Source organism: Corvus kubaryi, unplaced genomic scaffold (genome assembly GCF_017639235.1).
Source record: "Corvus kubaryi isolate FWS band 111438036 unplaced genomic scaffold, C.kubaryi_AGA036_p1.0 split3-73, whole genome shotgun sequence".
NCBI classification, from domain to species: Eukaryota; Metazoa; Chordata; class Aves; order Passeriformes; family Corvidae; genus Corvus; species Corvus kubaryi.
In genome coordinates this window covers 3,755,828-3,783,795 of record NW_024582091.1, presented here as the reverse complement: position 1 = coordinate 3,783,795, position 27,968 = coordinate 3,755,828, and the positions used below count along the sequence as shown (strand labels likewise).

The window sequence follows — 27,968 nt, the reverse complement described above, 5'->3', positions numbered from 1 at the left end:
TTCATAATACTATGATTCAATAAAATAATATTTTTAAAGATATTTGTGCCATTTCTCTCCCACTTCTTTCTTTATGCAAAGGAAACCAACTAACATTTTCTAACTTAACTTTTACATTGCCAAAAGTTAGCAAAATGTTGCAATGTTTAAACTGTAGCCACTGGAAAAATGTATTAAATAAAAATGGTGTATAATGTTTGGTTGTTTTTATAAAGCTTCAAGAACATATTCTGATTGGTACTAGAGAGGTTTTGCAACATAATTAGTTACAAAAATTTACAGAGTCTTATTTTGTTCAAAACAATATTCTCTTAAAATTTAAACTTTTCAGAGCACCAGTCTCATTGCCAGACATAGCACCTGGTTAATCACATGGCAGCTTTTTGTGAATTTTTTTTTTTATTTTTCAGTCAAATACCTGTCCTTCCCCAAAATTGTCTCTATATGAATCTGCATAGTCACGCTGACAATGAAAACCTTTAAAATTAGTTTTAAAAAGCATTCTTGACATGAATGAAACTATACACTGCTATTTTATTGATATTTGAGTGAAATGGTATTATCAGCAAGATAAAATGAATGGATAAAAGAAGTAATCTCAAAACACTCAATAGAAATTTTCTCTAGCACCCACTTAACTTTCCTACTGTTAAACACCTCACAGAGCATGCTTTGCAAGCAGACACCAAGTAGAACCATTTAAAGATACCTCTGACTGCAAGGCCAGATCTGACAAAGAGGAACAGTAAAATAGAATTTCATATTGCTTTTTCTTTCTCTTCATTATATATTCATTATGTTGGGATCTTAAGAGAAATGAGTCAAATTTAGCACTGATGTATAATGCTCTTGTTGAGTAATTTCACTGGAGAAGGAATCAGTACCAACAAAGCTGACAAGTCACCAAGCACACTTTCTGCAAATAGCCTTAGAAAGAGCCACTGAGTGTGGTTTGTGGATTTATATGTAGCAGCTTCAGTCAGATTTCTGTGCCAGGAGATGAAACTATTCTGGAGAGATATTTTAGCCTAGAGATAGCACTATCTTAAATGCTTCTATAGGACATGGATCTAGAGTGATTTATACATTCTACATTCTAGATATTAATTTTACACATAATATATTTAGGAAAATAAAGGGAATAAATATTTAAAAAACGTAAAAGTAGCAAAATGCAGACAAGTCAAATAATCATTTTAATCCAGAGATCACTGGCCCATGGAGATTAATATCCTCTCTTCAGGATGTTTAAAATGTTGAACAACTTAGTAATTGCATCTGCACAAAACTATTACATAAAAAAGTATCAAAATCGGTGATCAGTCTCTTTGAAACTCCACCAGTACCTACCAATGAAACACCTAACGCATTTCATATAGTTAATGACAGCAGATATCATTTAGTGCTTTAGGACTTTCCATTCTCAAAAGAACTCAGCACTCATTTCAATTGACTTGCTACTTACTGATTAAAAGAACTAATATTTATTTTCCTGATCAGTTTTATATTTACTTAAAAGACTTTTACAAAGGAAAAACACTTAAAAAAAAGATTCAGTGCTGACTCAATCCTCTCTCCCTTTTTTACAGCCAAATTGAGCTCAAATACCAAATTGAGAAATTTACTTTTACCAGAACCTAAAAGAAAATCATGCATAAATCTTTATTCTGCAGAAACATCCACTGGTGATGATCCAGTATAAAACAAATAAAAAACCTGTTGCATTTAGTAACTCCTCCAAAAGGAACAGGCATCTTTTCAGGTAACTTCAGTGGCTTTTCAGCTTTTTTCAGTTTGAGCTGGCTTACCAACCTCCTTTATGGTGTCAGCTTGGCATGGACTCTGTCACCACAAGTTACCAGAAGCTGAGTTTTATGGTTATACACCAAGACCATCAGCATATTATATCAAGAAAAGATTCAGGAAAAGTTTTAAAATTGATACTGCAAAGAGAATTTATTTTAATTTTTGTACATACGAAGTCGGTCAATGATCCTCCACAAAAGAGTTTAACAAAGCAAATGTCCAGTCAAACTAACCTTTTGGAGTCTTCCAGCTTTTCTTAAGCCCCCCAGTGTGCTTACTCTTTCGTTTGTTAAAAACTTTGCAAGAGCCATCAGTAACATGACATTCTGAAACTTCATTTTCATCACCTAGAAACCAAATTTAGAAACTTAAAATGAAAAATGCAATCTTATGAAATGGAACTGCCACCAATTATTTTATCATATCACAGTGCTATGTACACTTAAGATACTCGTTAATAAGTTGTACCAGTTATTTTTTCACTGTATTTCAGTTAGGGTAAAGGAATGACACTCAAGCATCTGACTTCATCTTTCAGTATCTCTTCTTGGAAATAAATGAGTTGTAAAACTCCCAATTTCCTATATTTTGAAAACCATGTATTAACTACAAGTGGAGAATCTGCTAAACTGCTTTCTATTTATTACAAAACATGCAATTTCTCTGCATAGAGATATCTGCATATGAAGCATCAGTGGCTAGATTTTCTTATTAAAAATCAATGCTTTTGGTACACACTTTGTTTATCTAAAATGACCTGAAGGTCTGAAACTTGTTCTCAAATGCTTTGCAAGCAAATCTAGCAAACTGTTAGCAGGCAAGGATTCTGTGCACATGCAGGCATATCAGACCTATTATATATCAAAAGGCACCATCCATAAGAACGCACTCTGTCAAAAAGCACTATTTTTCGTTATGTATTTTATGAATTAAGACATTTAATTCTTCAATACTGTCAGGATGACTTTTATAAGAACTAAATAATAAACTTCAGAATCATTTGAGAAATTAGCTTGCCTAAGATGAAATAATTTGATGTATCTTTTAAACAATTAAGCTTTAATTATTCAAAATTTAAGGAAAGAATTTTTCCCAAATGTCGTTCAATAAAGTCTACTTTAGAGCATTTGTTAATTTTTCATTTCAAAGAAATGGATGAGATCAGTTAAAGAAAGTTTAATTAGTGATTAAAGTGGCCTAAATTTAGCTCCTGCTAACTAAGTTGCTTTGATTACTTTTGGAACATCCTGAAGAGTACTATCTTTATTTAGTATGCATATATAACTACGAATAATTTTTTCTCTGTCAGCTACTTAAACTCTTAATCCTTGATTTAACATAACATCAAATTACAATCCGTTACTGATAACTCATCTTAAAATTATAATCTTTAAACTAGTCAAAAATTTATTCCAGCAATCTTTGTGTAATAAATGTAAACCTGATTTTCAGGTACAATTGTTGATTTAAATTCAATATTCGAATGACACATAGTGTCATGTAATAAAGAGATAACTAATAACTACGCTAATTTTATTTAGTATTGCACTGAGACCCATTGTTTTTAATCACTGAGGAAGACTGATGGCAAGTAGAAGAGGAGAAAACACACAATAAAGAAAAAAAAAATGACCTCTTTTTCCATGAAAAACAGAACTTTTAAAGATGTATTTTGAACCTTAAAAAAACCCTAACAACGTGACTGCATAGGATGTAAGGAGATCGTGTACTCCACTGCTTTACCCAAAGTAGTCTCTGTTAATTTCCATTAGGTTATTTCAGGTTTGTTTTTTTTCTTTTTTTTTTTGAGGGGTAGCTTGGGTTGGGGGCCAGCAGTGAAAAGTGCTATAATATTCCTTTTACTATTCTTGGCCTGAATGCTCATGCTCCACAGCACTTGGGCTTAAAGTCTTAAGACCTGTATTCTTGGACTTCTTTCCAGTTAGGGTTCACTTCTGTGGGTTCTTCATATTTACAGGAAAGCAGGAAGACCAGATAATGTCCCTTATCTCTGATTACCAGTTCACGGATCTTAGGCACTACATTAATAAGGACTATTCTTTGCTATTCCTGTCTATCAGGACTTCTCAAGCACTTTCCAGGTTCTCCATCCTATAGGTCTCAAGCTTCACTATTTTCTGTCTTTTCCTGATTACTTCTTTTTGAAGCAGTCACTCAGGCACAAATAATGAGTTTTCATCTTTAGTAGCTTTTCCTAGAGAACTTTAAAGTTGATGGAACTTTTTGAAGCAATTGCATCCAGCATTAGTTATCCCTAAACTAAGTTCAAACATGCAGGTAACTCCTGACACTGTGGTCCAGGAGATCCCCTAAATGTTTTTCCAAAACACTGCTCAATGATTGGCACCAAAATCAACAACTGAGCCCTCTGAAGCATTATCACAAATTAGAGTGATTTTACTTTGCAATTTAAATTTCTACTCATTCATGATCATTTTAACACTAATGAGAAGTTTTGAACCAGAATATTATCTTCAAAATTCCATTTGATATTTCCATTGATTTAAAAAGCAATGATTAGGCAAAATGAGCTAGTTCTGCTCGATCAAATAAACCACATCTATCTAATAAAATTTTTTTCTATAGTATCAGTTCTCTACTTTAAAAATATTGTTATGAAGTGTCACTTAAATTAAGTTATATTGTATCTACTATTTTGTACTTATCCATAGAGGTATTTACCCCAACTATGAAGAAATTAAGTCCAAATTTGTCATCATTAATAATCCTTCAGGTACATATGCACAGCATATTTAATAACTTGTGTTGTTATTATTACTATAGATATTACTGAAGCATGGGCAAACACCAAGTTTTTATTATACAGAACTTAATTTCTTCAAGTCTGCTGAAAACCCCCAGGTCCTCAGAGAGAGCCTGTTAATCATTTATAAAAGTTTTATGTAGTTTGTTATATGCTCTAGGACAAGTATCATCAGGCTTTGCAAATTTGACTACATCAAAATAATCCTCAACCTATTCCTGTATTCAAAAATACTTTTCCTTTTTTCTTTTAATAGTTACAATTCAACTTTTTGTGAAGATAAACAAAAGAAGGAATCAAGGAAAAAAGTTTTCCTCTTCATGCCTCACTTGTTTTTCACAAGGACATAATAAAATATCAAGAGTGATGCTTTAAGAGGCCTCCCAGAAACAGAGACTAGACAGGAGTAAGGGAATAAAAGTAGGTATTTATTTGAAAGGCTTTCAAAGGTACACCCTGGGGACTCTGAAGCTATTCTCAAAATGGACCCCAAGACGGACCCCAGCTCATGAGTTCTTCACCCTTTTATAGGTTTGGTTCATTTGCATAGCAGGGTTAATCCTCCAATTAAAACTCCAGTTTTCCCCTCACCTTTCCCCCCCCTTAGTGGCTCTCTGGTTTATATTTTTGGCCTAGGACAGTCTTGGTGTCCTTGGAAAGCAGGGCCAGAGAGGCTTTGTTATGTCTACCTAGCATGAGAGAGCAGAAATTAACAGGCTACAAGAAACTTCAGAGTCATGCACCAAGCAGTACAGAATTTGAAAAATATAAAAGTTAAAACCTAAGGCATCAAGAGGACATTAGACAATATTTTTAGTAAGCCTATCTTCTTCCAAAGCTGGAAAAAAACAAAAGGCACATCAATCTAAGGAAGTTTTCACATGTGTGCTTTAAAGACATAAAAAGTATTTTTGCAGCATTAAGCCCCATAGCACCTAGAAACTCAGGCAAAACTCATTAATCTAAATTAAACACAATGATTTCTTGCACCAGAATGATATTCCAGATTTCCCAGCTTAACACTGAACTACATTAATTACAGTAAAATGGTTCTTCATTTAAGTCTTTTTGCCAATTAAGATAATATTTGCCTTCCACATTACCATAAATATATAAAATTCACTCAGATAAGCCTTAAGTTTATTTTTAAGTCTGGAACTAATGCTAAGTCTGAGTTCAAATTTCTAAATTATTTTAGTATGATAAAAGCTTAAGAGAGTATACTCTTGCATTCCTTGTCCATTATTATTTATTGTTGTAGCTTTCAGATGAAGAGTCTCATGACCTGGAGTAAGAGGAAATTAAGTAGCAGTACTTATTTCAGCAGAACAACTGGGCAGTCTTGAATGTGCCCTACAAAGGAACCTGAAGCTTGCTACCACATAAGCGTTAGGCCTTGAAAATTTGGTTTCAGACAAGCCTGCATATTACACTTCTACTTTAAAATGAAATGTTCCAAGTAGTCTATGGAAAGAAAGCTTATCAAATCTTCTTGTCATTAAAGATACTGGGTGAAAGTGCCACTGACATAAAATCACAACAAAAAAATGGGCAAGAAAAATGTTTGATATTTAAAACATTTACAGATATAATATTTTATATAGCTATTTGATTACTCCTAACCATATATATGTATATGACAAACAAAGAGAATTCATTCGTTTTTAAAAATATACTGGATTTACCGGTTTTCAAATAATGTACAATATACAGAAAAAACCCCACCAATTTACCCTTTATTTACTAATAGGGACAAGAAACAAATTACATTTAATTAAAAAAAGGAAATGCTTAATCCACAATTAATAAAAATCAATTATTCCATCATAGAGAATCACAGGAGTAAGTGCAATACAAGATTTTCATTTTCTTCCACAAACCTTGCATTATTAGGGAAAACACAACTTCGCTTAAATTATTGATTCATTCAATTTTTAAGTGAGCTTATTCAAGCTGTCAGACCTGAGGTCCTACTTGACTACACAAAAGACGCACAAAGCTGAATATACCATATTTGGGAAAAGGGCCATCACTGATAAAACACAAATACTATTAAAATCACTACAAACACAAATTGGAACTAACAAAAAGGATTAAAAGTATAAACACTGGATAACTTATGTTTGCTGAATGTTATTCCTTTTTTTTTCTGTCCTCTAAAAACTATTATTTTAAAAAAGTTGTCCAGCATGAAAATAAAAGCATGACATCACACATGAACAGAGATCATAATTTAGTTGTTAGAATTTAAAAGTTATAATTAAATCTAAAATTAACTGGAATACCTAAGTTTAAACATAGCAAATAAGCCTGATGGAGTTCAAGAAGCATTTGGACAATGCTCTCAGGCAATGGTGTGATTCTTGGGGCTGTCCTGTACATGGCCAGGAGCTGGACTTCGGTGACACTTGTGGGTCCCTGCCTTCCAGCTCAGAATACTCTGTGATTTTTCTCCTTGTTTCCATGACTGTTTAATGAAAACCAGACTGTTCTTTGACATTAGGACCTACAGCATTTAAGGATCATCTTCTAGTACATTGACACATGGCAAAAAACCTCTTACAGTGAGTTCATCTATTTCACAGAATCATAGAATGGTTTGGGTTAGAAGGAACCTTAGAGATCATCTAGTTCCAACTCTAGCGCAATAGACAAGGACACCTTCCACCAGACCAGGTTACTCAGAGCTCCATCCAAACTCACCTTGAACACTTCCAAGGATGAAGCATTCACAACTTCTCTGGGCTACCTGTCCCAGTGCCTCAGCACACTAAAGAGTAAAGAATTTCTTCCTAATATCTAACCTAAATCTATTCTTTTTCATTTCAAGACTGTTCCCCCTTGGCCCATCACTACATACCCCCAAGAAAAGTCCCTCTACAGCTTTCTTGTAAGCCCCCTTTAGGCACTGGAAAGCTCCTCTTAGGTTTCCTCAGAGCCTTCTCTTCTCCAGCCTAAACATCCCCAACTTTCTCAGTCTGTCTTCATACAAGAGGTGCTCCAGTCCTGTGATCATCTTTGTGGCCTGCTCTGGGCTTGTTCCAAGAGGTCAACTTCTTTCTTGTTCTGGGGGCTCCAGAGCTGGAGGTCTCAAACCTGGATTTCTCCTACAGCAGGCAGTTTCTTCATTCCCCCAATCCCTGCTTTCACCTGCTGCAACACAGGTGGTGTGGCTGAAGCACTTGCTGGTGAAGCCTGGGGAAAAAACCATGCTGAGTTTGTCAGCCTTCTCTACAACCTGGGTAACTAGTTCTGTCACTCCTGAGAGGACCCATTATTTTCCCTAGTATTTCGTTTGTTGCTGATGCACCTAAAGCTTTTTTTGTTTACCCTTCATATCCTTGGGTGGATTTCCTTCTGATAGTGCTTTAGCCTTCCTAATCAGATCCATGGCTGTTCGATTTCTCTGTCTTCCTCCCTGGCTACCTTTCCCTGCTTCTGCTCTCTGAAAGCTACCTGTTTGTTTAAGATTGTCCAGGAGCTCCATGTTCATCCACGCAGGCCTGCTGGCATTTTTCCATGATTCCCTCTTTGTAGAGATGCGTTGTTCTCCAGTCTGGAGGAGACAATCCTTGAATATACCTTGGGTACCTATTTCCATGGTACTCTAGCAAGAAAATCACTGGTGAGGCCTAAGTCTGCCCTCTTGAAGTCCAGGGTAGTAAGCTTACTGTATGCCCTCCTCCCTGCTCCAAGGATCTTGAACTCCAACATTTCATGGTCACTGCAGCCAAGGCTGTCCTTGAGCTTCACATTCCTCACCAGCACCTTCTTGTTGGTGAGAACAAGATCCAACATAGACACCTCAACTTTATGGCTCATCTACCCCTTGGAGCAGAAAGTTGTCATTTATGGGTGTACATTTTTACCTGTATAACATATGCCTGCATCCACTGGTTTTTTAACTGTGTTAGAAATGATGCATTCCAGATATTAAAATACAGGTGTAGAGAACTCAAAATAGCAGCTCACAGTTCAGTAACTTATTACTCACACATATAGGCACAGTCATGGTTCAACATTTCCACTGGATTTCATAAGTCTGATAACAAGTTTGTCGAGCCCTTTAAGTTAATAATTAGTTTTATATAATCAATTGACACACTTCTACAGAATTTTCTAGGGAAAATAAATTACTAAAATATACAATTATAATTACAAAAGTTATGTAAAGCTTGACAAAGCTCAAAACATCAAAATCTGAAAATGATTACCCCAATGCAAGTTAGGAGCATCATCCAGTGAAGTTCCTGAGATTCAGTATTTTAGTATACATTTACATAAAAATATCTTATACTAAACCAACTTGAAAATGCTTAAATATAAAAAATAGTCTTAAAATTATTATTAAAAATTAAGGTCAGTTCCATATAAAAAAGTCATGGGTCAACAAGACACTTACACTGCAACTCTTGCAGGTCTTATTTCATCTTCATCACTGCACAAGTTAGAAACTGCTAACTCAAATGTTTTTTTCCACCAGAGATTTTATGATCCTAACTGCAATTCTGGTAACAATTTTTACTTGTGAATTGAAAATAGTTTGAACAAGGGAACCTATGATGAGGAGTTACTAATAAACAATTTACAAGAGCACCGTAACATGTAAAACAGAAAGACCTTGGTTTCTCAAACAGATTTTGAACTGCTACAGAAAGTTAGGAGATTAGGAGAAAAGAAGGCTCAACATTACTTTTGTTGTGCACAGAGAGCAGTTTCCTTATCTCTTACGACTTTGTGTTTGTAAGGTATGGGAAAACAAATAGGTGTTCTTTTGAATTCTATGGACTCATTTATTTTACTCAATAATAAAGTCAGTACCACAGTATTTTCTTCTTTTGGTGTATTTCTGAAATATTTTTCCTTTTGGAATGGCAGTTCATTTTGCAATTTCATTGCATTAGTATATCTAATGCAGTATGATATCTTTTGATTTTCTAGCTCTATGTAGTAACTTACCAGTAGTATGAGCACAGTAATTCACATTGTTGTAGAATTTTTCATGAGCATGCTGTGGCAGCCTACTCACATCATCAGAATCTACAGCTTCTTCAATGTCATCTTTTTCACCACCTGATATATTTAATGGTATGCTTCCAGGACGTTTAGCTGGTTTGATTTTTTTCTTTAGTGGAAAATCATTCACTGAAATAGACTTCTTCCTACTTTTCCTGCCAGTATTACGTAGCTCACAGAAACTCACATCATGTAGGTCCATGCTTGTAAAAGAGTATTTACAACAAACTTCAGAAGGATTCTGTGATTCCTTTGGTACTTGTATTTGTACTTCATTTTCATTTGAATTAGATGATGAAAAGAAGTCTTCATAAGAAGCCTCTTCAGCGCAGTAAGACTTGCTATACATAGTAACTGCTTGCAAGAACCCCTTAGAGCATGATGTACCCAGTTCTGAGGTAGCCAGCTTCAAACCTGGTAATGTTTGTAGTTTCTTCCTCTTCTTGTCTTCAAGAATATAATAATTTCTGTCAACAGGGAAGCTTTTATCCAGTGAACATGCATCTAAGTCTTCACTATTCATAGCTGAATTAGAGAAACTGTCAATCAAAGCAGGAGCAGTATTTAACTGGACTATTTTTTTGGAAGGACTAATATGACCAAAGCCCTCAAGAAGAGAACTTTCATTTGCAATTGAAGTAGTCTTGCATGTCTCATTTTTCTGATTTTTCTTTGGAAACTTTAAATGTTTCTTTCCTAAAGACAATCTGTCATCCAAAGTGTGCTGTATAATCTGTTTCTTTGTTAAACTTCTGGCATGTCGTTTTGGTGTTAAGCTCTTCTGCTCATTGCCATGCGACGGAGAATTCACTGATGCGCTCATGGATATATGAATATCAGTCCAAGTATGACAGGCATGTTTTGCTACCTCTGTCCTCTGTCTCTTTGATTTCTCAGTTCCGCAAAGATAATCACAACTTGAGTTCAAGCAGTCTTCCATTTGTTCTTCTGCAAAACAAAAAAGTGGCAATATAAATGTATTAAACCAAACAAAAAGTGTAGCAATTTCTTAGTGAAATATATATGGAATTCCTGAACTGAAGAAACAAAGATTTAGTCACTTCTCTGGATATTATATGGCAAGTCAACAAAAACTAAACAGAAAATGGATTAGAAACAAAGCAAATTCTATAAGAACCTGCAACAGTTTTAGCTATTGTATCCTGTCAGAGACTGAAATATTACAGTCTATGACTTAAACATTTTCTTGAAGGACTTTTAAAACTGTATTACAAAAGCTGCAGAGAAACTGCTCTAGTGGCCCTCATTACAAATTCTAAAGACTCCCTTCTACTTATTCTTCTATTGAGATTAAGGCCAGCATCTGACTTGCGCTTTTTGTCCCTGTGACTGACAGATGACACGAGGTTTGAAGCACACACCAATCGCCTACATAATCAATACTATTAAGATTAATGAGCTGTTCACTGATGCAGCTCAACAGACTTCACAATAATCTTCTCTCCTATGCCCTGCTAATACACCAAAACACAGGAACAAACCCCTAACTTTACAAGAATAACTTTATGAGGTTCTTACCTTGCTAACAAATTATTTTAATCCATCTGAAACCATAAAACATTTAAAAAGCCAATTTATTTTTACTCTTGTTTTTCTTCAAACCCGACTACTTAAGCTGAAAAATACATTAGGCTAACTTTCAAATTTGAGTTTTTCAATTGAAAATTTGGAAGACATTTCAGTTCTTTGTGGTCTTACCCTCATTCAGATCTCTTTTTAGCTTCTCACATCACACTATTTGATGTGCACTCTGTGTTATATATATGATCACTGCTAAGAGCAGAGAAGATTGAGACCATGTCAGGACAAGAAGTTATTAACAGGGAATGGTATGAGTAAAGAGGATGCAGTGAGGCAGGCAATACAGCAGTAAGGCAGAATATTTATCCAGTGGTATTCCTCTTGCTCCATTTTTCTCGAGTTCTTAGTACAACATACTTTCTTTAGTTAAGAAAAACTAAGATAATTCAGCTTTAAATATAAAAGAGAAAATAGCTACAGTTCCCATTTCAGTATACTGTACTTTCCAAAGTAAGATATAAAGGCCATGAATTATTTGTAATTTCTGTAATATATATCAAGTTGTGTTAGTTACCTGGTAGCAGCACATCTTCTGAATTAGTTAAGACACAAGTAGAAAGTGGGCAGTCTCCTGGTAAGCTACTTGGAAGTGTTTGAGTCATTTGTGAACCTAGGAATACAAAAAACCAATGAGATATTTGCAAGCATTTTTTCTAGGTAACTCAGCAGCACATTTTTCTGAAAGGAAAGAATGATGTCAAACCATTTAGAAATTATTACTGATATTTTTAAGGCCTGCTGAGGCATTTCACTAAATAATCTGTGAAAACTTGCAACTGGCAGCCAAGTCTTGATATAGCAAAAATGCTTTTAAAATTTTTAAAGGTTTACCTTAAAATTCAAACAGAAAATAAATACAAGCCTCACTAAAATAAACTGATATTTAATTTTTCATCCATGTATTACTGTTTCATTACTTTCACAACTGTTTTTGAAATTAGAAATTGACAGTCTAGCTGACATGTGCATCTTAAAACTTCGAGTACTACAGTTTCCTCCCCCCACCAAAAGATGTTCCACATTCAACACTTTTTATAGTAACTGGCAAAACCTAATAACTTAGACCCTAATATTTTCTCAGTAAGGTAATGCAAACACCAAAAAAATATCCGAAAACTACAATCTGGATTTAGTTTATCAGAATATGCATTTAAAAATCAACTAGATTTATTTAATTAGGTTAATCAAATTTATTTCTTTTTTAAGTCCCATTCTTCAGCACCTGGACAGATACCGCATCAGTTTTGGGCTACTTTTTAAACTGTTGATGTGGGAGTAATAAAATTTATACTTTAACAGGAAACAAGATTTAGTGTCTCGCTGTAAAGTTTAATCAAGAGGTGATAATATCAATTTACACAGCTAGAAAGTCTAGCTTAAACATTAGTCCTCTTGAGCAGACTAGTGATAAAAAAATTATTTTGCAACCACTGTGCTCCAGACATGAAATCAAGATATTAAAAAATTCTAAAGGCGAGAGCACAACAAGCACACAAAAAAGTCAGCGATAAAACCAGCAGCCATTTGTGCATCTTCATAAGTAAGTAAAATTTAACTTCTTACCAGTAGAAGGATTCTCTCTTCTTTCCCTCATATCCTTTATTCTTCTTTCCATTGCATTGCATTGATCTTTTATCTTATTAACAGGGCTGTATATAAGTGAACCGTTGTCTTCAAACAATAAAACCGGTACATCTGTTTCTACACAAAGAAATTGTATTTATGTATTAATATTTAAATACTGTAACAGCTTCAGATGAAGTCTCTTTTCTTTTTTCAAAAAAACTTGCCAAAAATAAAGAGTTTTCTTAGATCTAAGATCATTACAGATGCCTTAACACAACAGAATTGCAAAGAACTCTGTAAAAATTACATCAACTTCATTTCTCATGGCAAGATGCAAGACTCAAAAAAACCCCCAGCCAACAAACACCAAGACCCCATCAAGTGCTTTAAAGAAATAACTTCACATATTTGAATCTTAGTAAAAAATAGTTCTTACCAGCATTAACTGCTGTTTTTTGTAGAGCCAATTCTTTAGCTATTTGGCTCAGTCTTCTCTGAAGCTTTCTATTATTTTCTGGAGTTTTTTCAACATAGTCTTTTGGCTGCATACATTTGTGCTACAAGACAGGCAAAACTATTAATTATATGTATAAAACTGTCAAAATAACTACACCTCCTATTTTGCCTATCACTTTGTCACAGTATTTATTATTGATATTTATCCCGCTTATCACCTCCTTGAGAGTCACAGGTAATTATAGAAGTTAACATTTTGCAAAATAAGCTTTAATATTAAATAAGAAAGACCCTAACAAATCTTTTTTTTTGCTTGTGGCAAAGTTAAAGATTTAAAGGTAGTTTTTTAAATACTAGTATTTGTTGCAACTCTGTGAAACATAAGCCACATAGTAGTCATGTTTTTCTGATTAGTCATCATTATATAATTTGAATTTAAATCTTCATTTTTTAAATCACCAATACAGAAACGTGATTTTTAGTATACTTTCTTCAGATAAGATGTCACATGAGTACAGCAATAGACTATCTTTAAACTCTTACTCAGATGGATAGGTAGGGTTTACAGAATGTTCTGAAAATAAACAGTTCAAATGTCTGAGGTCAAAAAGTCAAGTTCAAACTTTAAAGTTTATTATTCTAGGCCCATTAAAAAAAAAAAAAAATCAGACACTTACTTTTTTGATTGGTAGTAGAAATCCTTTATTAGTGTCTACTGCAGGAAATAGGGATTCATCAACATGGACTCCAGTTTCTTGACACCTGCACAACAAATTAAAGAAGGTTTGGTGGAGGTTTTGTCTCTTGGTTTTGTTTGGTTTTAAGAATGAGACCTTTATTGCAAGAAGAGTTCTTTAAGCCCTCCGATAATGAAACACCAGCTCTTCTTAAGTGTGTAACTTTTAAGGTAAGTACCATAATATTACCCTCACTCTCTGCTTCTGTTTATTACACGCCAAATATGTGATACAATTTTTTGTGCCAATGATGCCCTCCAAATTGCAGTTCTGAAACAGCAAGATTCCCACTCGTTATTTTCCACACCTTTCCAAGTTTTCGGACTGTGCTCCCAGCAGCCGCTCGTGTGGCTCTGGTGACACCTAGCGATGGAACTGCTACACAGTGTGAGCCTGCACTGTAGTTACAGCCTCATCCTTACTTGCGTTTGAATGGATGAGAAGGACAAACCACTGCAAGTATTTGTCAAACTCACTGAATTTAGAGTTCTCAGGAGCATCAAAGACAGAGATTCAGCAGCTGGACTTCAGTGACAGTTATTAAATTCTGGATAATAATCAGCACAGATGTAGACTACATGAAAAGTTACATTAATTCAGAGATTTTATTGATTCAGAGAATCTAAAGTGATGAAAAATTTACCATTAAATCTAAGAATTCTTTACTTCGCAGAAAAATTTGAATGTAAATGATTTCTTTAACTTATTTGTGGGATGAGTTACCCTACTAAGAAAACACAGGTAGAGCTTCACAATTATGTGTTTGATGTGGAAGTATTAAGTGTTCATAATTTGGACAGATTGTTGCAATTTCATCTTATATCAGGTTCTTTTTGTTCTGGGTTTTGATTTTTATTTTAGGATGCTCACTGAAGTGTTTGTGTTGAAGAAGCAGTAAAAAACTTTTTCTCAGTGATTGTAAAGCTGTCACTCATTTTGCACTAAACTTTAAATTTATTTGCATGACAGCAAGTCCATGACTTTTGTTTGCTATTTTTAAAGTTAGACATATGTATTAACAATTTAAAAAGAAAATTAAAATAACTTTACTCTGCAGTTACGAATTTTTTTGATTTTCAATTTTCATCTTAAAGAGTTGTCTTCTCAAATTACTTCCTAAACTGTAGAACTGCATACACAGTTTAGGCTCAAATAGATGCTTGTACTATAGAGCAGAAGCTTCCAATAAAAGTTTGAGGCAGATCATTGGAGAGAGCACTAGAAATCCAGTAAGAGTTCAACAAGGCAATGATCACTAAATACTGCACAAACCATTCAAACGTTTCAGGCTTTTATGGAGAAATCTAAGTATTACAGCACTTTTCAGCTCATAGGGCATATTCCTCTGAGAGGCTCAAGCACTGCTCAGGGGAAGGCAACACTAGGGTCTAAGTCTAACAGGTTGGAAGTAGGGGTCCACTAGCTGTTAAATGCGAGAGTATTTTCCACAAAGCGGAAGAACCAGAAAATGCTGGAATAATTGTATATATTATTTCCTTCCTTGTCTGGTATTTTCAAACATCAAAAAGTAGCATCCAGATTAAATATCATATACCGCAGCATCCTGCAATATCCTCCAATATCAAGATTCCCAAGTGCATGTAAGAACATAAAAACACAGCCAAACATTCTCAGTTTACTGTGTTCCACAGATTTCTGGTTGTCAGATGGTCAGATGCAATACTATATTTGGGTTTTGATAAAATGAACTGTTTAATTGCTTCAGCAATTTTTTAAACCCATGAAAATCTTTGCTCACTATGATTCTGCAACAAGGAGTTCTATAGCCTAACCCTGTGTTATTAAAACCCCATCATTTACTGTTTTCTCTGAATCTGTCTCCATGTGTATTGATGTAACACTTTCCGATTCTTCTGCTGGAAAGGAAAATATACATTCATTTCCCATTCAGCCTCTCTACACAAACCTTTGTCATCACAGTAGACTGCCTCCTCCACTCCTACTTCTTTTCCAGACTGTCTCTTCAATCACATCTTGTAAGAAAACTATTTTACAACTTCAGTCAAGCTCATTGCCATCCTCTGGCAACATTCCCAATATAGCCACAATAAAATGCCGTCATTCCACTATACGAAGCTTTATGTTCTATTTAATTTGACTTTTGACTACTGATGAGGTGACAATGCTATGAAAATGTCTACTCTAAGTCCCAAAGTGTGACGACCATCTTTCTGATATGCTTAAGAGGACTGCTTTAAACAGTCTCCTTGACATCAGCAAGAATTTTATTCCCTTCAGTCTTAGCTTCTTAACAGTACTTCTTCCATTTTAAGTAGACTCCTTTTAAAATTTAAGCATTCATAGAATTTCTTGGGTTTGGTGTTCCAGTAGGAACACCTATTTTATACTGTAGACATACTTACGAGAAGGTCCTCTGACATAGTTTGAACAACAATCCACAAACCAATTAAGACCAAGCAATAATTAACATACTTGGTTTTGCACTGCACTCTACAGGAGTCACCAACCCCCAGTCTACACCAGAAAGTTGACACATAGTATTACATTTGCTGAGATAACATTTCACAGCATTTCTGACCTTTTTGAGAATATTCCGCTTGCTACTGAATGAAGCAGCTGGTTAATCAAGCCATCTTTTTTAGCAAGAATAAAACTCATAGGAACCCTGCATGATTTGCTTACACAGTTATCAGGTTCAAACTAAGTTTCCATTCACACAGGACCACAATTTTACTGGTACATATTATTCAGTCCTTCCTATTTATATTGTTCCAGGGTTCAATAGACTGTCTTCTGCCTACCAGTCTAGTATATCCATGTTTGAGACATGGATATACTAGACATGTAATTTAGTCAGGCATTGTGGTTCTCTCATCTTATTACAAAAACCAAAAATTCGCATGTATACTAGCACAGATTCATTTTAACTTTGTACTGCCTGTGCCTCATTTGAATAACCCCATGACCAGTAAGAATATTCATTACTATCACTTATATAAGCATCTACTGCTCCTAACCTATACTTTGTCCAAGGACATGATATTTTCATGAATTCTGCTTACAGTATACACCAATCTAAGCTGTATGTTCATCTGTACCTTTTGGCATTTACCTTAAACTGAAGGGCAGAAGAAAAAAATTACAGAGAAGTTCAATCATAATTCACAGCTTGGGTCCTCCTCTGCAATAAAATACATCTATTTCAGATGATTCCCCCAGTTCCAACAAACTTCATCTTCTAAGCCATGCACCAAGACCTTGCTTTGGTCAGAAAGTGATGATAGGAACACTTGAAAAATACCAGGAAGATGCTAGCCTTCTGTTTCCTACCAAACAGCCTAAGTTTTCCCTCTAGATGCTTTCTCTTGTCTTTTCCTTTGTTGCTGTTATCCAGCAAAATTTAAAGTTTCTTGAGGCTTTTACAACTGGATTTCAAAGCTCCATGCTGTCCCCTAGAGTATCACACATTCAGTTGTTTCTATGCTTCAGCTTTCTACAGAGTTCATCCACTCAATGCCTTACAGCCATGCAGAGGAGATTCTTGTGGTGGCATTGCTATTACAGAAAGAGTGTTTCTGTATGACATATCCTAGACTCTCCCCTGTAAAGCACTCTCATTCTTCCATTGCTGATTCTATTCACCTGGACTTTCATGAGATCCTTTTTACTACAGCACATCCAAGTCCTCAAATAGTTTATAGTTCATGTGACTAAGATTTCAAATTCTGTATTTATACACTTTGCCACTTGAAGAGCATATTTAATTTTACAACTGCATTGAAATCCTCATCATTGTCACACATTCAAACAGCACCAGGTCCCAGAAAGATACATTCACATAAATAAAATTTTGCATTGCCCTCATTTTAGGGAACTAAAGGTATTTCTTGCTTGGTGTTAAAGCTGGCTGGGCTGTGTGGCTGAAGCTTCTCTATTTGACACACTTAAAAAAAAAAAGAAAAATCCTTCTTCTGCAGATCTGCATGAATTTCTTTTTTGGCTAACAGACTTGCATCACAAGTTTTCGAGTTGTACTGGCCTACATTTAAGTGCCTGTAGACCCCAGATTTGCCCTCCCTCCTTGTGCCCACACTTTTTAAAAAAAAACAAGCCCAAAATGTTTGCACTTAGACCACTCCATGCATATTACAATTGGTATAGGTAAGGCCCTCTTTACTTGATTTATATTCTAATTTCCATCATCTCATTGATTTATCGATTGGAGTGTTTAACACATGCATATTCATAAACTGTGTTTTACACTTCATTTGAAATTTTAGTTAGGCCTCACAAGCACTTTGTAAACTCAGAGACGCAGCTATGGAGTAGCAAATTCTAAAGGACTGGTTGCACAGATTAAATTTTTCTTTAATTTTTTAAAAAATAAATTTAACTTTTTCCATATGGTAGTAGAGAATCTTCATGTGGTTCTGTCCTGAACTTGCCAAATACCTTAAAAACCAGCATATATAAGGATCTTCTTCTGTCTTGCTAGGATATATTCTGTTTACAGGATTTAAGTATAGAAACAATACAATGCCCTTGGTGAAATGTGCTTTTTCTTATGAAAATGGAAGAATTCTATTCAATATAAGTATGGCCTTCATTGCCTATGCATACAATCTGAGAGTACAGGAGCAGAACACTGTTAACAAATATACTATGAAATTAGTTGAACACATTCATTTTTTAAGAGTTAACGTTTTACCTTTTTATGTGAGTCACATGGTTTATAATAGGAATAATGTCAAAGGAAAGTTGTAATTTACTCATATATTTATCACTATTTCAAGTACATTAATAAAATGGTTTCCGTATTTAAGTTTTTCAATAAACCAATACTAGAATCTATTATCTCTGAAATAGGCCATATTCATTATAACCACGAGTACTCACTTTTCCACCCAGAGTACAGAAACTATTTTTACACCCATCTTCTGTGCCTTTTTCCATGTAGTCAAACGTCCATCTTTGAAGACTACATGGGTCACATGCTTGTTCAAAGTTTTTGAAACCTGCAGAAATACACAGAGAGCTCATATTTAAGTCTGATAATTGGAAAATGCTAATGAAACCAGCTAGTGTAGTCCAGTTTTAGTGTATAAACCATTAGCGTAAAAATTTATTTTAAACATTATGTCAAGGACTCTTTTGATCTTTCCCAAATTCACACAAAGACTCAAGCAATAAAAACTCCAGTCTCATTAGTCAAGCTGATGCAGGCTAAAGACATGGAGTAGCCTTTTGTTTTCAAACTGCCCGAGGTTACTGTTTTCAACTTCCTACTCTATGTGTATTACTAATTTTGCAACATGTTTATTTATGTAGTGCAACATAATTTCTCATGCATCAGCCAGTATAGAAAGCAGATGCCACTATCCAAAGAAATAACAAAATATCTTTTAGGCAGTAAAGAACTCAGGCTTAAAGAGTACAGATAACCTCAATTTTTAAACTAATTTTTGTCAATAAAAATCACTTTTTGTTTTGAGGGAAGGCTGAAGATACTACAAACAAAAATTAAATGGGAATGCTTTGAAAAATGGGAAATACAGAAAATTAAAGTAGCACAGATGATCAAATTTTCAGTTATCAGCCTCCATAGGCAAGTGATGTTTTCAGTTCTAAGTACTCCATTCTTCACAAACAAGGTTTCCTTTGTGGAGACTAAGGACCCTACACAGAACTGCTTGATCAGTTGAGATTTTTGACCTGGCGAGATCTAAAGAACTCATTTTTTACTGCGGCATCTCCCCCAGCAAATGGAAATGGCTCCGCAGCTTTCTGTTGCACCCTCAGTTGCATCATTATACTTGGCTTACAGCATGCTGGGTCTGTGCTTAGCTTTAAGAAAACTATTTGTCTTTTCTAAACATTGCTGGTGGCAAGCTGATTATGACTTCTTAGAAGATAAAACCCCATGATATTTAAGTATCTAGGTATACAATGATCCATTAATCTCTTATACAATAAATTATGACTCCAGCTGCAATTGCTTGCTTACTTTTACCAGTATCTGCCTCACAGTCCATGTCCTAAGGATGACTGATGCAGCTTTGCCTCCAAATTATGGAGAAGCACCACCCTACACCTCCTTCTCTCCTTTCCCACCTCTTCTCCTTACGCTGCGCATCTTCTGCTGCTCAGCTGAACTTACTTTGAGATGTCTGAATCAACAATCTAGTGAAAAACTAATTTAGAATTTAATTTCCTGACATAGCGAACCAAGGCAGCTTACTATCATGTGCTCAGCCAAGAACAGGGAAGTGTCTGGAATAGGGAAGGGGCATGACCATCCCTATTCAGTCATAGGGATCTGCTAAACAGGCTCATTTGTATCACCTGCCTGCACCATATTTGGTTATTTTGATCATTTTGAAGAATTTTGAAGCCTTATGCTTCTGCCATATTTTCTGTGAGAAAAAATCTAGCATCATCAGAATAGAATTACACAGGTCTGATAGTACAGCATAGAAATATTTCTTGTTCTTTTCACTCAAGTGATTTATTGAGAGTCATGTTTGCTTTAATAATAAAACCAGTTATCCTACTGTTCTGGTCACACTCACTCAGCTAACTTCATACAGAAAGAGGATTTGGGGAGGGAGATCAGCATGATTTCCTAAATTACTGTAAGAGACATCTAAACATGCCCATTTAAAGAGCTCTGGGAGTCCACACAAGTAATTTTTAGAGCATGATGTGGGTTGTAAAAATCTCCCTTAACCAGTGATAATGTGCAAGAAGGGAAGATGCCAGTTTGACTTTGGTCTCTGGTTGAAATGTTACAGCTGGCAATTAAACATGTTTTGCACCTACAAGTCAACTATATCTGGTATGGAAAAAATCATTGAGACATATACTGAAACTCTTAGATGTATTTTTACTAGCACTTTCTGGAATTGATCCAAATATGTGGGCGAGTGAATGGAAGAATAAAACATCATGGTACTTGAGTTAGAAAATATTGTACTAATAGCAGAACAGCTGCTTACAAGTGGATGAAAACAGAACAATATAAGGTACATACTTGTAAACCACAGGTTTTCAACACTTAGATTTGCTTTGCCCACAGTATGTGGCAAACCCAATACTTCCCAAGAAATGCATGCTATCACATTAATATGCAAAGAGGTCTGTAGATGTAGAAAGGCTCTAGATGCATTTCCCATCCGTCAGTAGCAAGAATTTTACAGTATGTTGGTCTATTCTAAGGTCTCTGATTTTCTCCCTTCCTGCCCTTTAAAAACTCATATTAAATAGAAATATACGTGACAAGCAGAACAAGCACGCTAATTTATAATTAAGATCTTTCCTATTCTATTTATTTCAAAATAGTCTCCTTACTTTTGCTCCCATATCAAGAAGTTGCTGTTCGAAGGTTTTTGAGTAATTTTCTGTTCTGCTAGATGACCAAACTTCCACAAATGCAGAAATACCTGGATCAGAAGAGAGAACACAACAACTTATGAAGCACATACCATGGTAAAACTGGTCAAACTGCCTTTTCAATAGAAGTTTCTTTTATACAGATCACATTCAGTTGCAAATACAGCTTTTAGTAAACTGAGTGTCAGATTTTAGCAGCAGAATTTTTTTAGTGTATTTATGTCCCCTAAATTAGTTGTAATGGAAATAACTTAGAAGTCTGACTTTTCACTTCATCTGTTTAAAACACACTACCAGCTTAACAAGCAATACGTTATCTTTACCTGACTGCTCAGCCTTACCATTATTTAATCACTGTTAATCTTTAATTAAAAATTTGAAAACTAGTTGATATAACACAACTTACAGAACAAAATAGAATCACCACAATAGAATTATTCCTTGCCCAAACTCCCAGAAAATTTTGCAGAAATATCATGTAACAGTTTCCAATTGGCTTCAATTGTCACTTTATTTGTATTGAAACACCCAAAATTAAGTTCATACAACAGCAACTAATAAAATTTAATGTCTGTTGCCTTATGCAACTTTAGGTATTCAGATTTAATTAGCTTGCTTTATTAAGCAGACTAATAAACTCTTCAAGGGATCAAATCAGCCTTGGTTGAGAATATCTTCAACCAACCAACCAAAGACAGAAGTACTGACAAGGAGGGATAAGCAAATAAAACTCATAACAATCCCTTCATTGATTTTACATAGGACAGGCACTAAAGTGACCTACAGTTCCACTGGCCATGCCACTTTCCCATTTTGAATGACAAATCAGGAAAATTCCAAAAACTGGAGAAATGGCAGTTCAGGAAAAACAACTTCATGCAAACTGCAGGCCAGGCAACTCTCAGAACTCATGAATAAAACTGAGAGTTTCAATTTAAAAGGGTCATCCTTAGCAAATATTGCTTAATTATCTTAGCTACTAAGATAATTAAGCATGTTCTTCTGATTAATTATTATGCAGTCTCATCTGTCTTCTTTATAAATGAAAACCAGAATAATGCTCCAATAATAGAAGTATCTTTTACAAAGATTAAAATATTTTTACAATTACTAGAAACATTTTTGTCATACAAGAGAAATATGAAACATAAACCACTGCTTCACACAAAGCACTGGGAAAAATCTTATTATCAGTACTTCAGATATAAATGGGAATTTAAGACAAGTCTGCTCCAATGTGCTTTTAACTGTATTCATTCTACTACTAGACTGGGGCAGATTCTGCCAGAGTTGCTTTTTCTCTTGATTGTTCAATTGTGAAAAACATTTCACTTGCATTTGAAAAGATAGTATCTTCCTCTTACATCAAATATTTTAGAACTTTCACAGCTAAAATTCTCCTAGGAAAACAGATCGGAACATTTCAGTAAAGGTCTAACTAGGAACTTAAAGGGATGCTACTTCAAAGCTCCATGCACATGCAGTAGGATCAAATGTGTATTTTACAATAATTAGACTATTTTAGCTAATCAAATATATTCCAGCAAAAGACAGGAGTTTTTGTACAGTTGATGGAAAGAAAAATGTGGAAGTGCTGGGCGCTTTTTTGAACTAGAAGAGCTCTGAGTAGAGATGGGTTCTTGTAAACGCCAGCCTTAGAAGGTCTCAGAGAAGGCGGTGATCGCAGAGGAAAATGGCCATGAGAGGGCAACTTGGGGAGGCAGAAATTTTGAGATGCAGAAGAAAGCCACGATCGACCGGGGTGGGAAGAGCAGAGGGGTCGCCAGGCAGTGCCCCACTGGGAGCCACCCTAAAGGGGCAGCCCGAGCGGAGGCAAGAGCCCGGCCCTGCCCGCCCCTGCGCCCGGGCACAGCCGCTTCCAGCCGGGGCCGACCAGGCCGCGCCGCCGGGATCGGGCGGGTTCGCGGCGAGTCAGAGCAGCCCGCGGGGGAGCCCTGACTACTCCGCGACGGCGGGCCGGGCCCCCACAGCGGCCCGTCACCCGCCCTGCCGGGAAGCGCCAAGACAAGGGCCGCAAGGAGACAGGGGGCAGGGGCAGCGCGGAGCCCGCGCCGGGAGAAGCCACCGCACGGCGGCCAAGCCGGTACCTTTCAGGACGGGCTCCATTGGCGGCACAGCCCGGCTGCTTACAGCGCCCGCCACAGTTCAAACCCGCCTCCGCGCACGGCCCTGCTGCGCCTGCGCAGAAGGGGCGGGCGGCGGCCCGGCCGTGCCCGTACAGCTGCGGGGCGCGGAGCGGCTGTGCCGTCCCGTGGGCCTGGTCGGAAATGGGGCGTGCTCGGCCTAGCTCCGGCCCTGCCCGGCGCCGGTGGAGGCTTGGCACAGCCGAATGCTGCTGGATACAGTGTCACAGAGTTAATTAGGTTGGAAAAGACCTCTGAGATCATCGAGTCCAACCTATGACCCAACACCACCTGGTGAACTAGACCATGGCATTGAGTCTTTCCGTAAACATCTCCAGGGACAGTAACTCCACCACTTCCCTGGGCAGCCCATTCCAATATCTAATCACCCTTCCTATTAAAAAATTCTTCCTAATATTAAGCCTAAACTGCCCCTGGCACAGTTTAAGACTATGTCCTCGCATCCTGTCACTAGTTCCTGGGACAAGAGACCAACCCTCGGGTGGCTATAACCTCCTTTCAGGTAGTTGTAGAGAGCAATAAGGTCCCTCCTGAGCCTCCTCCAGACTAAACACCCCCAGCTCCCTCAGGCGCTCCACACAGGACTTGTGGTCCAGACACTTCACCAGCTCTGCTCTCCTTCTATGGAGTCACTCCAGCACCTCAATGTCGTTTCTGAATTGAGGGGCCCAGACCTGGACGCAGCACTCAAGGTGTGGCCTCACCCGTGCTCAGTACAGGGGGAGAATCACTGGTCCTGGTCCTGCTGGCCACACTACTGCTGACAGAGGCCAGGATGCCATGAAGGTTTGACAAAGCCAAATACCAAATGAATTTTCTGTGTCACTGGTCACCATAAGGAGTCCCAAAGAGGCAGTCCTGAAGAATTTTAGTTTGTAGGAAAGTGGATCAGAGAACTGCTGGTCTCTCAACTCTCTGGTGGCCCAAACTGCAGTGTCTGAAGTGAGAAAACAACAGAAAAAGCCAGCAAAATAGGGGTTAGCAAAGAGCACTGTGAGGCAGTATTTACCAAAGCATGTAAAACTGCTTGAGCGCAACTGTACTATTAACTGTGGTCAGGGAACCCTAACTGGCTTTTGTGCTTGAAGAGTGGAGTGTAGCAAACATGATACTAGAGGGAAGTTAGAGAAAAACTCATGACTTCCCCAGGGAAAAATGGTAAAATGTATAATAAAGTAAGGGAATTAGTGAGTGTAAGGAGATTTATCGTGAGAAAGAAGGAGCACATCAAGGAAAATGGTGCTGCACAGCTTTATTATGCAACTCACGGAGCTCAGGAGTTACTATATGGTTGTACAAATTGGTGCTGTTCTGAATTCTTTAATGTGTAATGCTAATTTCCTCATCTGAAAAATAATGTAGCTGACATGGAAGAACAACAGAGATGCAAAACAAGGATACTAAATGATTTCCGTATGAGAAATTGCTATTCAGACAAGGACTTGTCAGCTTGGAAAAGAAATGGTGGAAGGGGGATGTACTTGAGGTCCTTAAAATCATGAGTATGTGCAGAAGGCGAACATGGAGCATTCCCAAAAAGAGCCAGTGAGCACCAAAAGAGACTACCAGATGGGGTCTTCTCAGAACGTGTATTTCCACATTGCACCTCATGAGGTTGTGGAAGTGTTCAGAGTGCTGGCAAACTACATGGTTTCTGAAGCAAATCCAGCAAATATTTGAAAACCATTTTAAGACTATCAAAAATGTACAAAACCACCTTTCCCTCAGTAAAGCCCTGAACTGTATATTGCTGGACTCTGAGAAGGTAAAGGGAATACTTTGGTTTTTTCTTTCCTCTCTTTTTTTTTTTTCAGTAATTTTCCACTGGAGAGACAGTGCTGACCTAAAGAGGTTTTGGTGTGGTCCATTATGCCCATTCTTACTTTTGTGGAGAGACTCAGATCTTGACTCCTAGGAATCTACCAAGCAGATGGCTATACTAATGCTTTTTAAGATATGTTAGTCTAGTATGCAATATTTTGGCATTGATAATTTGTTTAATTTTGAGGGCATTGGTATGGCACTAGACCTGTGGCAAGTGTTGAGCATTAGTTCTTGGGTGCTTCCTCTGCTGAATGTGCGACAGACTTTCTTTCATTTATGTATTCACTCTGTGTATAAAGTAACCAGTCAATCTACATATATATGTTTGTTTGTATTTATGTATCCTTTGTACTTCTGTCAGTATGTTACACAGTTCTTTGCTAGCAGATAATAAAATATTTTTACCGAGGTTCTCAACTGTGCCTCAAGGAAAAGGGAGTCTTGTCTTAATGCAGTGTCTATGAACACTGATCTGAAGGCAATTCCAGAAGTGGAGGTGGGGGAAGATTTAAATGTACATGACAACCCTCGTAAAAAACCCACAGGCTGTGTTTGAGCCTTTAGCTGAAAGGTAGTAGCAGGTTTTATAGATGCTAAAGGCAAATATGCTGAAACGTGCAATTATACCTGTATGCTCTGATTCTACACTGAGAGACAATGAAGAGTAGTAATTGCAAGAAGATGTAATTCATTATCAGAGCAGACTAGGACTACTCATGAGAACACTGGGTTTGGGATGTCCACCTTTTTATCATGGAAATGAATACACAGAATACTGAAACTGTCCCACAGTTGTACAGTTTTGTCTTAAATGGTTGGAGTTTTGACCTCAGACTTACTTTAGGGTTTGCAAGAACTTAATTCTCAGATGGTGACTAAACTTTCAGAATTCCACTGGTAGTTCATAGTTGTCTGTTCTTGTGCCAGTATTGTCTTGCTGTCAGTTACTCCTCAGCATTTATCATCCTCTAGTACTTACAGAAAGCAGCACTATATTTTTACAGCTGCTATTTTGCCGGTTTGAATACATCAGGGTGTTTTAGCTTTCATACCACAGTGAACTCCTGAAAGTGGCAATGAATGGGGCTTATTTACATTAAGTAAACATAATGTAAATGCCCTCTAAATAGCCTTGTTATTTGGCTTGATGATATGCAATTTCATGGTGTCTATAAAGCTAGGAATATAGCATTAAGTATTATATTGACATGATTTCTCTACAGTCAGTACTTACTAGGACATACAGGTTATAGAATGCTGCACTAGGAAGAAAGAGTTTTACAGGTTAATTATGTTGAGAAAGGAAGGAACTGTGAAAGTTACATTTCAGTTGACCTCTTAATCAAAAAGAAGTAATAGTCCCAAAAAAGTAAAAGTCGTATAAACACATAAATGTTTCCTAGCCATCCAAACAGTCTTGAAAAGCTAAAAAATAAAATCCAGCAATTCAGTCATTTTCCAGATTTAGGTAAAATATAAAAAAGGGCTGTATTCTCAAGTGTTTCTTTGGTAATTCAAAAGATTCCTTCTCAGCCAGCCCTTAATTTATTGCCATAAATTGGGTGTGAACTTTGGGATGGTATTTTGTAAAGCTGTATCACAGAAACAATTTCTCAGGCATAGAGTTCAGATGGTGGGCTATGTATTACTCCCTGGGACTTGACATTAAGCATATGAAAGATTCCTAGAACAAATGAGGAGGTTTGCTATTATTAAGTAAAATCTGATTTTGTATATTGATTATTGGGTAGCGTTTGTTTGTTTATTTGGTTGGGTGGATTTATGAGCCTATTTCCAGTTTGTGCAAACAACAGCTTTAACCTTTTGTATTTATTTTTTTTAATCTTAAATTTCCAAGTGTGAGTTATCTCCCAGATAGACAGCTGCTTCCTCTAAAGTAGTAAATCCCTGTCAGTCAGTTTGTGTATTTAAGACCTAAACACTTGTATAAAAACTGGAGTTATCATCTCTACAATGCCACTTGACCATTCCAGATGCGGAGGTGGAAGAAGTGCTTGGACCAGGTACAAATTTGCATGCTGCCTTCATGGAGGAAGCTGCAGAAATCAGCTCTGATTGTCCACATCAACTGTCATTGTCTCCTCTGACAAGGTAGACTCCTCATTTTCTCAGTAAGCCTAACAGTTCTTGTCTATGCCTGTTTCAGTTTGAGTGTGGATTTTTAAAGTAGCATACAAAACTGTGCAGTGTTTTGGCGGCCGTGTTCTGTGCCAGTAATACTGGACTGACAGATATACTTTACATACTTCCCCCCAGGATCCTTTTCTCAGGACCACATACCTATTCTGTGATGGACTAATTTTTCCAGCTCATGAGCTCCAGGATTGTAGCTGTTTGTTTATTAGTTTCCAATTAGTAAAGGAAGCCCTTTTCCATCTCTCCCCCCAGCTACGCCTGCCATCACCCGTGTGGAGATGTGGCTGAGCTCGCGCCACAGTGCCGCCTGCAGGTGTGGGGGAATCATCGCACCTGCCCTGCCCGGCCGGGAGCCACCAGCGCCCCTGCTGGCTGTGACCGTAACTGCACCCAAGGTGAGGTTGCTTGATGGCCGAGAGGGCTGTGGTTGGGTCTCCAGTTTTGTTTGTTGTTGCTGGTGTTATTGTTGTTTGTTTGTCTTGT

At 36.8% G+C, this 27,968-nt stretch overlaps 1 protein-coding gene across 2 annotated transcripts in view; it reads right to left on the bottom strand.

Annotated features, from left to right (window-relative positions):
* Positions 1-23,549, bottom strand: part of MCPH1 (microcephalin 1) — a 53,761-nt gene extending 30,212 nt beyond the window's left edge. For both annotated transcript variants that reach the window (XM_042016698.1, XM_042016697.1), the window contains exons 1-9: positions 23,448-23,549; positions 21,298-21,389; positions 18,847-18,965; positions 13,909-13,993; positions 13,212-13,332; positions 12,773-12,910; positions 11,724-11,819; positions 9,551-10,555; positions 2,040-2,153 (exon numbers count right to left, since the gene is read on the bottom strand). In XM_042016698.1, coding sequence (XP_041872632.1) covers positions 2,040-2,153; positions 9,551-10,555; positions 11,724-11,819; positions 12,773-12,910; positions 13,212-13,332; positions 13,909-13,993; positions 18,847-18,965; positions 21,298-21,389; positions 23,448-23,466 — 1,789 coding nt within the window. In that variant the 5' untranslated portion in view covers positions 23,467-23,549. The remainder of the gene's footprint in view (positions 1-2,039; positions 2,154-9,550; positions 10,556-11,723; positions 11,820-12,772; positions 12,911-13,211; positions 13,333-13,908; positions 13,994-18,846; positions 18,966-21,297; positions 21,390-23,447) is intronic.
* Between the last annotated feature and the right edge of the window lie 4,419 nt (positions 23,550-27,968).